Source organism: Lonchura striata, chromosome 20 (assembly GCF_050655825.1).
Source record: "Lonchura striata isolate lonStrDom1 chromosome 20, ASM5065582v1, whole genome shotgun sequence".
NCBI lineage: Eukaryota > Metazoa > Chordata > Aves > Passeriformes > Estrildidae > Lonchura > Lonchura striata.
The window spans coordinates 6581045-6594560 of NC_140722.1; the positions used below are offsets into that span (position 1 = coordinate 6581045).

Here is a 13516-nt window from a genome sequence, read left to right on the forward strand (position 1 = left end):
TATCTTCTCAAAATGCCCAGTTCACGCATTCCCACGGGAGAGAGGACAGCATGATGTACTGATAGGCCCTCCCCATCTCACTCCTGGCCTCGTGAGACCCTTATCCCCGGCAGACCCCACTCTGGGGTGCTTTCTCCCACGTTCAGCCTTGCACATCAGGGCTGCTCCTTGGCAGGGCCAAGGACTTGGCCGCCGCCTCCTTCCTGTGTCTCAGCAGGGTGAGTCAGTGCCTCGCCGTGCCCAGAGCCAGCTCTGCCCGGAGCCTGGTCAGTGCCAAGCCGGAATGGGGGACATCCACTGTGCCCTTTGCTGTGACTGGAAGGGAGTTTCCAGTGTCTGTGGTGTGTCCCGCCTGTCCCGTTCTCAGTGTGTTCCCCTCTCTGACTACATAACAAAAGATAACTGGGTATTGTTTGTGTCCCAGCTCTATTTTGGCTACTGTTGCTCTGCTGTCCCCCCTATGTCTCCTGGGACCTCTTGTTGCTGAAAACCGTCTTTGTGCTGGGTACCCGGAGCCTGCACCCTGGTGGTTTTGAATTTTTTTCCACGTAAATGTTTCTCCCTATCCATATGCACTCCTAGTCTTTCCTGCCTGATGTTTGCACGTGGTGTGGGATGCCAGCACTGCAGTTTGGGGGGACCAAGCTGGTGTAGCACGAATGGGGGGGTTATGGTCTCTGAGCATCTGCATGACCAAATCTCTGCTGGGTACCTGCCGGCACTGGCTTGTTCACAGCTCCGTGTGGCCTCGGGGCAGCATCAGCCTGTCGGCACCGTCCCTGCTGCCCCCCTGCCCTGCCCTGCCCTGGCCGGCCCTGCCAGCAGAGGGGCGAGGAGGCAGGGCCGGGGAATTAGCTCAGGTCTCTGCTATGTGACACGTCTGTGTCTCTTGGCACCAGGCGCTGCTGCGAGGCGTGGAGGCTGTTTGTGTGCACACGAGTTTCCGGAGCACCCCGAGGTCCCCAGAGCTCACTGCATCCCGAATCCCGCTGCGGGGACGGCGCATGTGGGTGCTGCCCGTGCAGAGTGACACGTTCCCAGATCCCTCGCTGTCGTGGCCCCTTCATCCTGCCTTGCCGGGAGGGCGTTGGAAAAGCACTGATATCATCGGCACAGAGCCTGACTCATCCTGGCTCTTCAGCACAAGCCGTGCCGCTCAGCGGGGCACACATTTTATTCCAATTAAACCATTGCAGGCAAGCCAGCTCTACATAATGATTTTTTTTTTTTTTTTTTTTTACTCGTAGCAAAGCGTGCCTGCCCCGGGCCAAAAGGTGAGAGGGGACAGAAGTGATGCTGGAGTCAGTGGAGAATCTCCACCTCTGGTACGGAGCCCTAAGAATAAGTCTTGCCAGAAACCTGCAGGGTCTGTCTCGGCTGCCACAGCATCCCTGCCTCCCCTGTGCCTCCAGTGCAGGCTCACAGCGCTGTCTTGTGTCAAGAGCCCTCCCCTTATCCAGGTCACAAGCCCAGGTTGGAATGTCACCTCTTCACGACACGCAGTCCAGCTCCTGCCAAAAGACCCCAGGGGAGGGCAGCATCAAAGTGCCCCTGTCACTGTGAGAAAATGTAAGGTGACTTGTTCCTCCTGCCCTTCCTGCTCAGGTTTTTCCCCTTTATTAGAGGTTTGGGAGGTGAGTCAGGGAGCTGCGGGGTGAGGATGGAGCTGCGGAGGAATCGGCAGCTAAGGAAAAGGCAAACCAGTTCCAGGCGCAGGTGAATCACTTGCTGGTGAAAATACATCTTATTCTCTGGGAGGCATGCGTGGATGGGCTGGGAGTGAGCTGCAGCTTGACTCCATCAGAAAATTGTGGAGTCAAGGAAAAAAAAAAAACAAGGCAAGGCAAGGCTGCTTTTCCAGTAAATGAGGCGATACATTGCAAGGGAGCAGCCTGCAGCCGGCAAAGCTCCAGCAGCCCGTGGTCCTGTGGCTCCCTTAAAAGGGGCGATTTTAGCCTGGGACAGCGGGGAGACAGAAAAACCATAAACACCCTCAGAGGAATGTGGCTGCCGAGAAACGAGAATCTCCGCAGGCGAGGCGAGGTGGGGGGAGCCTGGATGGGGTTTGCACCACCTCTCCATGCTTGGAGTCAGCCGGTTCCTTGGCCATGCCCTGTCCCGAGGGAAAACCCCCTGTCCCAGTGCTGACAGTCCCTGTGTGGTGCTGGGAGAGGCTTCTGCCAAGCCCCAGGGGTGTTATGTCCCCATGTCCTCAGGCCCCATGCCATACAGACATTCCTGATTGCCAGCTGCTGGCACGAGAGTAGGTAGGGCTGGGAGGTGCTGTGCAGGCAGCAGGACACCAGCTTCGGCCACAGAAGGAGCAGGCACGGCTGATAGAGGGTGCCTGTCCCAGAGGAATTTCCTCTTCATCATATCCCACTTGTTTATGGGCAGCTGAGTTATTCTCCACAGACTTTGCTCTTAGTTCCGTGGAGCAACCCTGTGTGTCCTGGGGCATTGTGCAGGTTCTTGGGAAGAGCCCTTGGGGCTGGCTTGACCCTGCAGGTAGCTGTGGGCATGTGGTGATACCTCTGGGCCAGGCTCTCCCCTGCCTGTCCAGACTGGTAGCAAATGTGCCTGACTGAGATGACCATGCTGCTTGCTTTTCTTCCAGGACTGATGAAGCTGCAGCATGTGGCACTTGTCTGTAAATAAATGCTGTAGTTTGTTGTTTTTGTTGATCTTTCATAAAGAAATAGTATTTGGTTTTCACACCCCAGCTCTTTTTGCATTAGATTTGGGTACATGCAGTGTTTACAGAGTTGTGGTTTCCAATTGCTCCGGGTTCCTGGGGCTGGAGGTGTCTGGCTGTGGTGGCACAGCTGCCCCGGGGGTGAGGGTACCTGTGCACAGAGCAGTCCCACTTATGAGGGTCCTGGTACTAGTCATGTTCATGAGCTGGTGCAAAGCAGTGTCTCCAAGAACAAAGCTATCCCCAGCAAAGAGAGGGGGCTGACATGACCAGCCTCCACAGCAATGCCACCAAAGCAGGCAGGAAACTTTCTGTTCCACTTCTTGCTGGAGCCAAAGGGATTCCTGGAGCAAGAGCTGGGATCAAGCCACAGACATGCAAAATCCCAAATAATGCCACAAAGGCCATGCAGCCTTGGGAATTACTGAGCCAGGGTCTGGGCAGAAGGTTTTGGAGCTGTAGGCTCTGATGTTTAGTCTTTTGACCTTTCAAACGCTCTGGGTTTTGCTTCCCACCCTTCATTGTGTTCTCCTGTGCTGTTCAAGAGACTCAAGCCAAGCAAAGAGTTCCTTGCCCTGTCCGGAATCCTGCTGCTGGCAGCGGGCACTGTCCCATGTCCCCGACTCTTGCCTCACCTTGAGTGGGCAGCAGCGGCTGTGGTGGGCAGGGGGTGGGGGCCTTTAGGGTGAGGGTGCTGCTAGCGGGGCGCCGTGGGCGCTGGTTCCTGGAGGTGGATGCAGAGTGTGGGCAGCGGTGGATGCTGGCAGAGCCCCGGCGAGATGCGATGCGGGGAGGTGCGGGGCTGCGGGATCGCGGGGCCGCGGGGCGAGGGGCCGGGGGTGTCCCTGGACGCTCGATGGCCTCGGCCCAGCCCCCTCCTTAATTAGCCGCGGCCGAAGCCGCTCATTAGCGGCGACTGGGGACGGGTGCCCTCCCCGCGGAGGCGGGAGGGAGGGGAGCGCCGCCGGCCCCGGAGGTGCGGGCACCGGCACCGGCACCGGCAGCGGAGCGGGGCTGGAGCCCGAGCCCGGCGGAGGGATGGGACAGCGGCGGGGCCCGGCCGTGCTGCTCCTCGCTCTGGGTGAGGGGATGCCCGGGCGGGGGGACCGGGCGGTGTCCGGGGTGTCCGCGGGGAGGGGGCGATGCGATGATGTGTCCCCTTCTTCCCTCCCTCTCTGCCTTCGTCCGGGCGGGGTCCGCGCGGCTCCCCCCGGCGGCTCCCGCTGCCGGGGCCGCTGTCCGCCCCCGCCGCCGCTGTCCCCCGCCCCGGGCCGGGGGTGCCGGTGTGGGGGTGGCAGCCCGGGCTGACTGGGCTCGGCTCGCCCCGTGTCCACCCCGACAACGCCGGGCAGAGCCGGGGGCAGCGGGGGCTCGAGGCTGTCCTGCGTGGAAGGGGCCGCTCGCCCAGCCGGGGCACCCGGGGAGGGGTCCCCAGAGGTGCCGGTGCTCACTCCGCTCCCCCGGTGCTGGCAGGGCACCTGGCCGGGCTGCTGGCAGCGGGACCCGCTTGCGCCGACGCTTACCGCGGCCTCTCGGACTGCGTCCTCAAGCTGGGGGACAGCATGGCCACGTACGAGGAGGAGGAGGGCATCGAGCTGCAGGGGCTGCACCGAGTCTGCAGGTGAGTACGGTGCGTGGCCAGCCTGGCTTTTGGCAGTCCTGCCCTCCTGAGTCCCGGCGTGCCTGCACACACACATGTGCTCCACATCTCACTCCGGTTTCAGACTGACACAGCGAGCTTCTTTTCTCTGTCTGTCCACCCATCCATCTCCTACTTGTCTCCCATCGGAGTTTGTATCCCTGGTCTTTGGCAGCAGCTCTAGCCCCCAGCACTGATCCCATCAGCCCCGGCATGGCTGCAGCCAGGAGGAGCGGGGCTGGAGGGACCCTAATCGCTCTGCATTCCAGGAAAATCTCCCCTGGACCCCGCTGCTCTGCCCCAGCGCCCAGGAGCAGCCTGCACTGGGCACCACATGCGGCCCAAAACAAGCCTTCTCCCTCCCTGTCTAGACCCTTCATCCTTCAGGCTTGGATTTGTCCCAGTCCTGGTTTGCCCAAGTTTGTAAAAGTGTCCTGAAATGATGATACTGGGAGGATGTTAACTTTAAAAGAACTGAAGAAAAACTGGGCAATGAGGGGTTGTGTTGGGCAGATTTGGGGAAAGGTCTGCTTAAAATGCAGACGAGGTGAAGCAGCAAGGTGGACGTAAAATGTTTGCAGAGATAAATGGAGGCAGCTTTGCATCTCCAGAGTAAGTTGTGGGGAGTAAGTTTTAAGTTCCTTGTAACAGGAGTAACAAGGAAATGCAGATAGAAATGAAAGGAAAACTCCCGTGCCTGGGGGAGGTGGAAACGAGGCAGAGCAAAGTGGAGGGCTGAGTGCCCGGGGGTGATGCTTTCTGAACTGCTGGAAACCACCCTGCAGGCTGTGACCTGCTCTGTATTCCCCCTTCTCCAGGAGACAGCCTGGATCAATATAACCAGCCTCTATGAGGCCTGCCTATGGGTGGGTTGAAATGGGAATTGCTCTGGTCTGGAGAATTGATCCTTTTTGGTTTGTTTGGTTTTTTTTTTAAAGGAGGCTTCTGGGTATTAGAAAACACCCTAGCAGTCAGCTCAGCCCATGGTGCTGCTGGCTGCTGGAGAAGAGATTCCTTTGCTGAAGCTCATGTGAAACATGTGAGCTGAGTTTTCCCTGCAGGTCAGAGGCACAGACCATCACCAAAGAGGTCCTGGGATCTTCCCTGACAGGAATCTGATGATGTCCCAGCTTCCTGCCAGGAAGTATTTCTGAATTATTTGCCTTTGATGCTCAGCTTTATCCACTGCTGCTTGCATTTCTGGAGCTGGTCCCCTCTCCAGGAGGGTGGGAGGGATGGACAGGGAAGCAGAAGTTGCTGTGGGGGGCTGATGGTGTCCCAGCTCAGTGTGCAGAGCTACCCCAGAGCCGGCCAGCAAGGTGCTTGCCAGCAGCCTGCCTGCCTGAGCAGATGGGGGCTGTGAAGGGTGAAACACTGGGAATTGCCCTCCCAGCTGAAAGCAGATCCAGGCTGGAGCTGCCATTCTCCTTCACCTTCCCGAGCTTGTCTTGCCTGAAGACATGGGTCAGGTTTAACTCTTACCTGTCAGAGCTGCTTGCTGCTGCTGCAGATGGGGAGCGAGCGCCGGAGGTTGCCAGGGTTGGCACCAGCTTTTCTCATTATCTGGGGACGTTTATTCTGCCACAGTGACTCAGTTTAATGAACTCCCTCACAGCTGGCGTTCTGACGTAAGCCCCGGGTCTAAGCAAGCAGAGTGCTCAGGTTTGCCTGTCTGCACAACGTGTCATCTCCAGCACAGTGCACTCAGCACCGTGCTGTCCTTTTCAGGTGCACAGTGTCCCCTCTCAGCCAGCTGGACTGTATCCCCTTCCTGACGGGTAACATGTGTGCCTGTGTGTTGGCAGACACAGTGAAGGTGTCAGAGCAATTGCTCCTGTCCTCTAGACTCCTGTCTTCCAGCTTGCAGGGAGCTGGGCATGGTGCCCAGCCCCAGCCCATGTGGGACAGAACAGCAGAGCAGCTCCTGCTTTATTCCTGCAGGACCACAGGTTAGCTTTGTCTGTTTTGTCTTTTCCCTCTGGTAGTCTCCAAAAGCCTCTTTCCACTGAACAGCTTCTACTTGTGAAAGTAATACCCAGCAGATAAATGGAGATTATTCTAATGAGAACACAGTGAATAACTCCTCCTGCCCCTGCCCGTACCTCAGGAAAAGCTGAGACAGCCTGTGGGAGCTCTTGTCCTTCTCCGTGCTTTGTGCTCCCATTTGCCCTTGACTCTGCTTGGAGAAAGTGATGAATGAGATGTGCTGGGCCTTTGTTTGCAGCCTGTGTGAGATACTCAGGGAAACATTTGTTGATGGAAAATAATGGATTTTATTGACTTCCAGAGAAAAGCGGGGAGGGGAGAAAAAAGGAATAAATAATTTCAGTGTTTTGAGATTTGGAGTTTTAGCCAAGACGCTCTGGCAGATGATGGAGGGGATGAATAGTCTGGGAAACTTGCACAAAACACAAGGGTTGCTGCTGCTCAGAGGGCAGGCTCAGGGCAGCAAGGCTCTGCCTGGCATCCTGCACTCTGGGAGTGCAAAGAGGCTGACAGTGTGGTGTCTCCCTGGCTGCAGGTACTGGGATGAATTCCACACTTGTACCCTGACAGTGCTCTGGGAATGCCAGAAGGAAGCAGCAGCTGTCTGGGAGATGCTGAGAAGGGAGTCCCAAAAAAACAAATTTCAAGGCAGCTTGTTCCACCTCTGCAGCCCCAGCATGGCCCAAAGCTCTGCCTGGACCCGCGTTCCCAACATTTCCATCCTCAGCATGCCCCTCATCGTCACTTGGCTGAACTTATAAACTGCAGCTCTGTGAGTATCCCAACAAAAGTGGTGGCAATGTGTGGTGTGGCACCTTTCAGATCTATTTTCCAAACCTTTGAGGAATACACTGCGTGGAGCTCAGAAACTCCTGGCTCCATCCTGCGCCTGTGAGACATGGAAAAGCTTGGCAGCATCTCCAGGGTGTTGAAATTTCTCTGTAATTTGGAATAACTCCTCTCCCACTTCTGCCTCAAGGCACGGGCACAGATCTGGCTGTCAGGAGATTTGGGAACTTGTAAATACACGGCACAGGACTTGGGGAGAAATGATAAATTCTGGAAAAAGGATGAATGCTGGATACTTCTGCACTCTTCTGTGGCAACTGAAAGGAAATCTGTTTATTTTGCCGACTCTTTCCACCAGATAAACTCTCCAGGGTTTTGATTTGGGCACTCAAAAAATGGGTATTTTCCCCACTGCTCCATGAGGTACAGGGGATGGTGTCTGTCCTGTACTGGCCTTCCTTCTTTGAGGACAAGGTAAAACCCCTGCTGAACAATAATCACAGTTGCATGACTTCTCTTGCACACATCTGAATTCCTGAGTAACTTCTGTGTTATGTGTAAATCCCTTTTCTGTGGACAGAGGTGAAAAATACTTGGGGGGAGTATCAAGCTAGGAGGACAAAAGGGATTTATAGCAACTCTTCTGCTTTAAAGCTTTCCCCAAGGTACCTGTAAGCAGCTGTGGGTAGAAGTGTGTAATTCCAGAGTATTAAAGTTTGTTGTAGAGCCAACAGCGTGGCAGAAGTTATTTTCCTGGCTCTTGCTCGGCATCACAGTCTCCTCTTGTCTCCTTTGTGGCTCAGAGTGCTGTCAGTTTTGCAGCTTCAGCACAAGCATGGAAGTATGTGGAACAAAGGGGTGTTTGCAAGTGATTTCTGAGCATGTTGGAGAAACACAACATTATTGGTTAGCCCAAGGCAGTCTGTGCTTTAAGGATGCTGATGGATCTCTGTGTCCTGCCTGGATGCACGGGGCCATGGGGTGTGTGCTCAGTATGAGCAGGGAAACAGGGCTAATCCACAGATCCTACCAGATGCATTCCAGGCAGTGGGCAAGCTTCTAGAGCAAAGGATCTTTTTCCTAACAGTGGTGTTGGGTCATGCTGCTTTCCTCTGGCATTCACGTGTTCTTCCTCTTACCTTCACTATCCCTCACCCCTCTGCTCCTGCAGCAGCAGCAGGAGATAATGAAGAAATTGGGGCAAATTCCAAGAAATAAGCCAGGGCAGAGCAGCTGGTGTTCAGATAGCACCTCAGTGCACGAGTTGTTGCTTATGTATTCAGTACTCAGCATCTGGGGCACAAAGCCTTAGGGCGAGCAGTGGAGAAAGGGTAAATCAGAGCATGGTAAAACCTGGAGTGAACCACTCGGATGCTTCATTTCTTTCTTTGTACTCCATGCCAACAGCACTGTTTGCTGTTTGATCCTGTTCCCCCTTCCCCTGTTAACTTTAGTGACTGGGGGAAGCTGAAGCAGGGGAGAATCATGTACAACCACGACTGGAATATTTTGGCTCCAAATCCTGTACCTGTTCTTTGTTTAGAACAACAGTTTAATGCCGTTAAGAAAGGACAAGTAAGCACAGCCCCCTAAAATCCCACAAGCCTTGCCTTCTCTTTGACTTTGGCAATTCCTCTCTTAAAATTTTCTACATTGAAACAGCTTTGGGAAAAGGAAAGGTAAAAGAATCAGATTGGCAAGAAATCTTTTTGCAAAACCATGGACGCAAATGGCTGACTGCCACTGCCACTGTCTCTGAGAAGAACAGGTCTTGGGACATATCTTCCCTGGAAGCAAATCCCTCAGCTATTGCACACAAAAGATTCATTGATAAACAAAGACCATCTGCCACTGTTCTGGTATGGAGCAGCAGAATTTTTTTTTTGTAAGCCAAAGGTGCTTCTAAATCTGACTGAAAGCATGTGAGAGAAAACTAGGTCTCACAGTATGAGAGTGATGAGTTTCCTCAATCAGTATTTCATTTTTAGCAGAACTTCCTCTATGACTAGGACAATTAAAGTAGAAGTCCTTAAAAAAAAAAAAAAAGCAATACACAGATTCATTTTTCCTAGGCAGTCAGCAGCCTTTCAGAAAGATTTCTCATCCTGCAGCATACTTCATGCTGATGCAGTGCAGCTCCTGGGATGTCCTGCAGGCTCAGTGTTAAAGCCCCATTTGTCAAGGGTTCTTCTCATGGCCTTGCTGTGAGTTTCTCCAGATACTGTCTGGAGAAGCTGTCTCCAGATTTCCAGATTTACAGCATATCTCATGTTCTCAAAAAGAAATAGGTTAAAGATTCTTTAGTCCAAAGTCTTCACCTCTGTTCTTGCAGGGGAACAAAGGTGGCAGCTCTGTTAATAGAGACCCACAGCAACTCTGGAAACAGCTGGAAGAACGTGGCTTTGTCTCCTTGCTCTCAATTTCACTGTAATTAATCTTCAGTTCCCATTTGACTCAAGAACAGCCCTGAACACAGGAGTGCACACAAGGCTTTGGTGTGGTATTAAGCCTTGAAGTGAACCTGCAAGCTTTCCCTGTCCCTGCAGGACTGGGATGTTCTTTCTCAAGAATAGCACCAAGAAGCAGCAGAGGACAAAATGACCCCGAAGGAGTCTTAAAACATGACTAACAGCACGCCAGTACTTGTCACCCCGAGGCAGCACTGCCCTCTGCTCCACGCCCTGAACCCAAGCACAGCACTCTCCCTGCTCCTTTCTGAGGGAGATACTGGCACCTACTGGAGACCAGATTACATCCAGGCTGAGGTGACTGGGATAAAGGCAAGTATTCTTGTACGTGAAAAACGAGCAGATTTTGAGAAGGGATGGATTGTCTTGCTGCAGGGGCAGCCCTAGGAAGTGACCTCGGGGTGGCCTTCCAGGCTGGCTCCTGTCCAGAGAAACACTTGTGTAAACTCTTCCCTTTGAAAGGCTGCTGCTGTTTGAAGCTCTGCTTACAGGGGCTTTGGTCAGGATGGGCTCCTGGTGAAATCCCCCAATATAAAAAGTGCTGGTTACATTTGTTTAGACAGAAATCCTCCTCTGGAGACCTGCTGAGAATGTAAAGCAGCAGGATGTCATCCTGCCCCCATTTACAGTGCCTGAGTGTGAGAGCAGGGATTGAAATACAGCTCAGCTGCCTAGTAACAGAACTCAAAAGAGCAGCTTCAGAGTTTATCAGTCTCACATCATCACACCACTTCTCAACAAACTGAATTAGCAAACTATTTATGCAAATTAAAACTTACAAATATTAACATACAAAGGAAGCTACTGCAGCAAGATGCTGCACAGGAGAAAAATCTGACTCTAGACCAGGCTTTGTCCTCGTTTGGGGCTGCACAACATGGCCATCCCTCTGTGGAAACCAGGCTGGATGTGTGGCTGCTTGCTTGGATCTGGAGGAATCACCCAACTCCAGACCCTCAGCAGTAAAGGGATGTCCCTGCCTGGTGAAGTTTATTTGAAGGACCTCTAAATATTCAAGAAATAACAACAGTCTCTTACTTCACATCACCTCTACCAGGCAAGACCTGTTGCAGGACTGCTGAAGCCTGATGGGAAAGCTCATCCAAGGGGGAAGAGCATCATGGCTCCAGGACACTTTTGCAGGTTTCCCCAGGGCAGCTCCAGGCTCAGGCTGGACATGTGGAGATCCGAGATCCTGAACTGCTGACACTCCCTCTGAAGTGGGGTTATGCCAGCTGACTTCCCAAGACAGCACTCAATGATGCCTTCCTTTCAGAGCAGAGGTATGAAATGTTTATTGTAGGAAATTTTATGTGCCCCAGATAGCGGGCACCTTACAGCCAAGTGTTCTCTGGCTGCATCCTTCTGTTGCCATGATACAACACTCGTGGTATTTCTTGAAGTGCTCAGCTTCCCAGGAGAGCCGTAACACTCACAGCAACATTATATTTTTATTATTACAAAAGATTTCTTCAGCAAACTGCTGTCTGTCACCTCTATGTATCAAACATGGAAACAGCAAACAAACCCATCTAACATTGCAGGTTATTATTTAGTGTCTCAGCTGGTGATTCAGGTAAGTAAAACTATTGTCTTTCTCCCCATCCATTCATTTCCTTGACTCTTTCCCAAGCAAAGCCCAAAGAAGTCACAGATTGGAAGCAGCAGCTCCCAGCCCCACTGCTCACTGTGCCAGCTCCAGCAAGAAGAGCTAACCATCATGTTACCCATTCAGGGTACTCCCACATCCTTAAATTCCAAATGCTCCTCACACACCGAGTTTTGCTACCTGGCTTTTAACAGTCTCATGAGCGAAGAGTTTTAGGGCACACTCTCCATACAGTCATATTAATACTTTGTGTTAACAAAATAAACATCTGCTCCTCCCCCGCTGTCAGCCGATGCCAGAGGAGATGCTCACACTCATGCAGTCACTGAGGTCCAAAAAACCAAAAAAAATCATAAAGTCTAAACAGACCTGCTGTGCTTCTTCAGGGATGATTCTGAGGCATCGGATGCATTGTGCTGGGAACAATGACAAACGCAGCGTGGTGTTGCCAGAGGCAGGCAGTCTATACGTTGGATTTGGGGGCGGAGTTGAGGGGGATCTCCCGGAGCTCGATCCTCATGCACAGGTACTCCCCGATGGCCGCCATCAGCGCCGTGCACACGATGTGCACCAGCCACCACGTCAGCGTCGAGGGGAAGCGCGAGTTGTAGATCCAGCAGCCCAGGAGGTGGAAGAAGTGAACGGTGACGGTGAAATCCAGGCACTGCTTCCCTCGGCGGATGAAGTACAGCAAGCCCAGAGCACTGCAGAGTGAAGGCAACAGATTAATGAACTCCACCAGACCTATGGGAAAGGTGCTGCAGCAAGAGCTATCAGCAGTTGTCAGTGCTCATTATGTAGTGGGTTTAAAACTACTTCAAACATTTTAAGAATAGGTTGTTTCTGACCTCTCTCCTGGCTGCTGCAGCAAGACTTACAGGCTTACAGCTTTTCAATTACATGGTGGCAGGAAAATGAGATTTTAGTGCAGAAAATAGTTTATAAATTCCTGCCTATCTCCTCTAGTAATCTCTGTGCAGTGGCAAAATACATTAGTGTTTATAGATCAGTGTTTGCTGAGATCCATTAATTCTAAATTTTAGTAAAATCTCCCACAAAAGCAAGTCTCATTCCCAGCAGGGAAACTGAGGCAGTGAAGTGAAATGACTTTTCCAGGTTCTAGAAAGCCAAGTCAGCAGCTCCCAACTGCACTTGGCAAACATGCTTAAGAAGGCACAGGGATTTTGGGAGGTGTTTGGAGAGAGGCAGTACACCACACTGAATTCTTTTACAGCTTAATGGTACAAAAGGACAAGATGCAGGTGCTCCAGCTAGCTGCAGACTTACCAGGTGAGTGCATTGAGGATGAAAGCCATCATGGAGAGCCTCCCCGGCGGGGTTGAGAAGCCTAAAATCTACATGGGACTATTAGTAGGAACCCGCGGCACAAATCGCAGCCCGAGGGGCACAGCCCTGCATGGATCAGGATCTACAGGAGCAGCTGGACATGTCTGTCTGTCTGTCTGGGGGCACCTACGGGAAAGGTCTGGTTCTGTGCTGAGGGGAACCACTAAACTGGGGGTGGAGGCCGTGTGTCCATACTGGGGTTATTTCTAGGGGGTAGGGGAGCTCTTTATACCGGCAGTACCTGTACAGGGTGTCTCTATAAGGGGGTATCACCTACAGAGCGAGGTGCTCTCTCTCCACAGGGGCACCACCTGTACAGGGTGTCTGTCTCTATATGGGGGCTACCACCCGCCATACACCGCAGTGCTGTCTGTACCCCGGGGTACACCTATTCAGAGGGACGGCTTTACCTGCATACTGGTAAAGCCGGACACTAGACAGCAGGTCTGTGTGCTGGGGGCTGCTACCCGGGCAGCACACCGGGTGCTGCCTGGCGGGGCTGTCCCCGGCCCCGGCAATGCCCACACGGCAGCGGCTCTGTCTGCCCAGCGAGCCCCCCGCGCCAGGGCCTGTGCCCACGGCGCCGTCCCGGGGCGCGCCCTCACCTCGTCGCTGAACACCTGTTGGAGGGAGGGCCCGGTGCTGCCCAGGGTGCCGAGGAGGGCGAGCCAGAGCCCGAGGGAGCTGTAGTATCCCGCCTGCAGCAGCACCATCTGCGCCACGATCAGCGCGGGGTCCCACACGAAGCTGCGGAACTGCGCCGCCATCGCCCGCCCGCCGCCAGCGACGGAAGCGCCCCGAGCCGCGCCACAGCGCCCCCTGGCGCGGCGGAGGACCCGCTGCCGCCCCGAGCCGCGCCCGCGGCCCGGCCCCGCTCGCTCCGATCCCGATCCCGATCCCGATCCCGATCCCGATCACGATCCCGATCCCAATCCTGATCCCGATCCCGATCCCGATCCCGATCCCGATCCCGATCCCGATCC

At 53.7% G+C, this 13516-nt stretch overlaps 2 protein-coding genes across 4 annotated transcripts; one reads left to right on the forward strand and one right to left on the reverse strand.

The window, feature by feature from the left end:
- The first annotated feature begins 3612 nt into the window (after window positions 1-3612).
- Window positions 3613-7840, forward strand: LOC110469308 (neuritin). Of its 2 annotated transcripts, XM_085558019.1 has the most exons (4): window positions 3613-3776; window positions 4169-4316; window positions 6063-6283; window positions 6856-6977. In XM_085558019.1, exons 1-4 carry the CDS (start codon window positions 3734-3736, stop codon window positions 6885-6887), a joined length of 444 nt encoding a protein of 147 aa, XP_085414145.1. In that variant the 5' UTR covers window positions 3613-3733; the 3' UTR covers window positions 6888-6977. The 2 variants fall into 2 exon arrangements, with proteins under 2 accessions (XP_085414145.1, XP_021383580.1); XM_021527905.3 differs by lacking the exon at window positions 6063-6283 and having other exon boundaries at window positions 3633-3776; window positions 6856-7840.
- A 3007-nt stretch (window positions 7841-10847) lies between these two features.
- On the reverse strand, window positions 10848-13315 carry SYS1 (SYS1 golgi trafficking protein). 2 transcript variants are annotated; one of them, XM_021527907.3, is made up of 3 exons: window positions 13139-13315; window positions 12474-12541; window positions 10848-11890 (listed from the first exon to the last, which is right to left on the reverse strand). In XM_021527907.3, the coding sequence occupies exons 1-3, from the start codon at window positions 13298-13300 to the stop codon at window positions 11650-11652; spliced, it is 471 nt and encodes a 156-aa protein (XP_021383582.2). In that variant the 5' UTR covers window positions 13301-13315; the 3' UTR covers window positions 10848-11649. The 2 variants fall into 2 exon arrangements, with proteins under 2 accessions (XP_021383582.2, XP_085414144.1); XM_085558018.1 differs by lacking the exon at window positions 12474-12541.
- Between the last annotated feature and the right edge of the window lie 201 nt (window positions 13316-13516).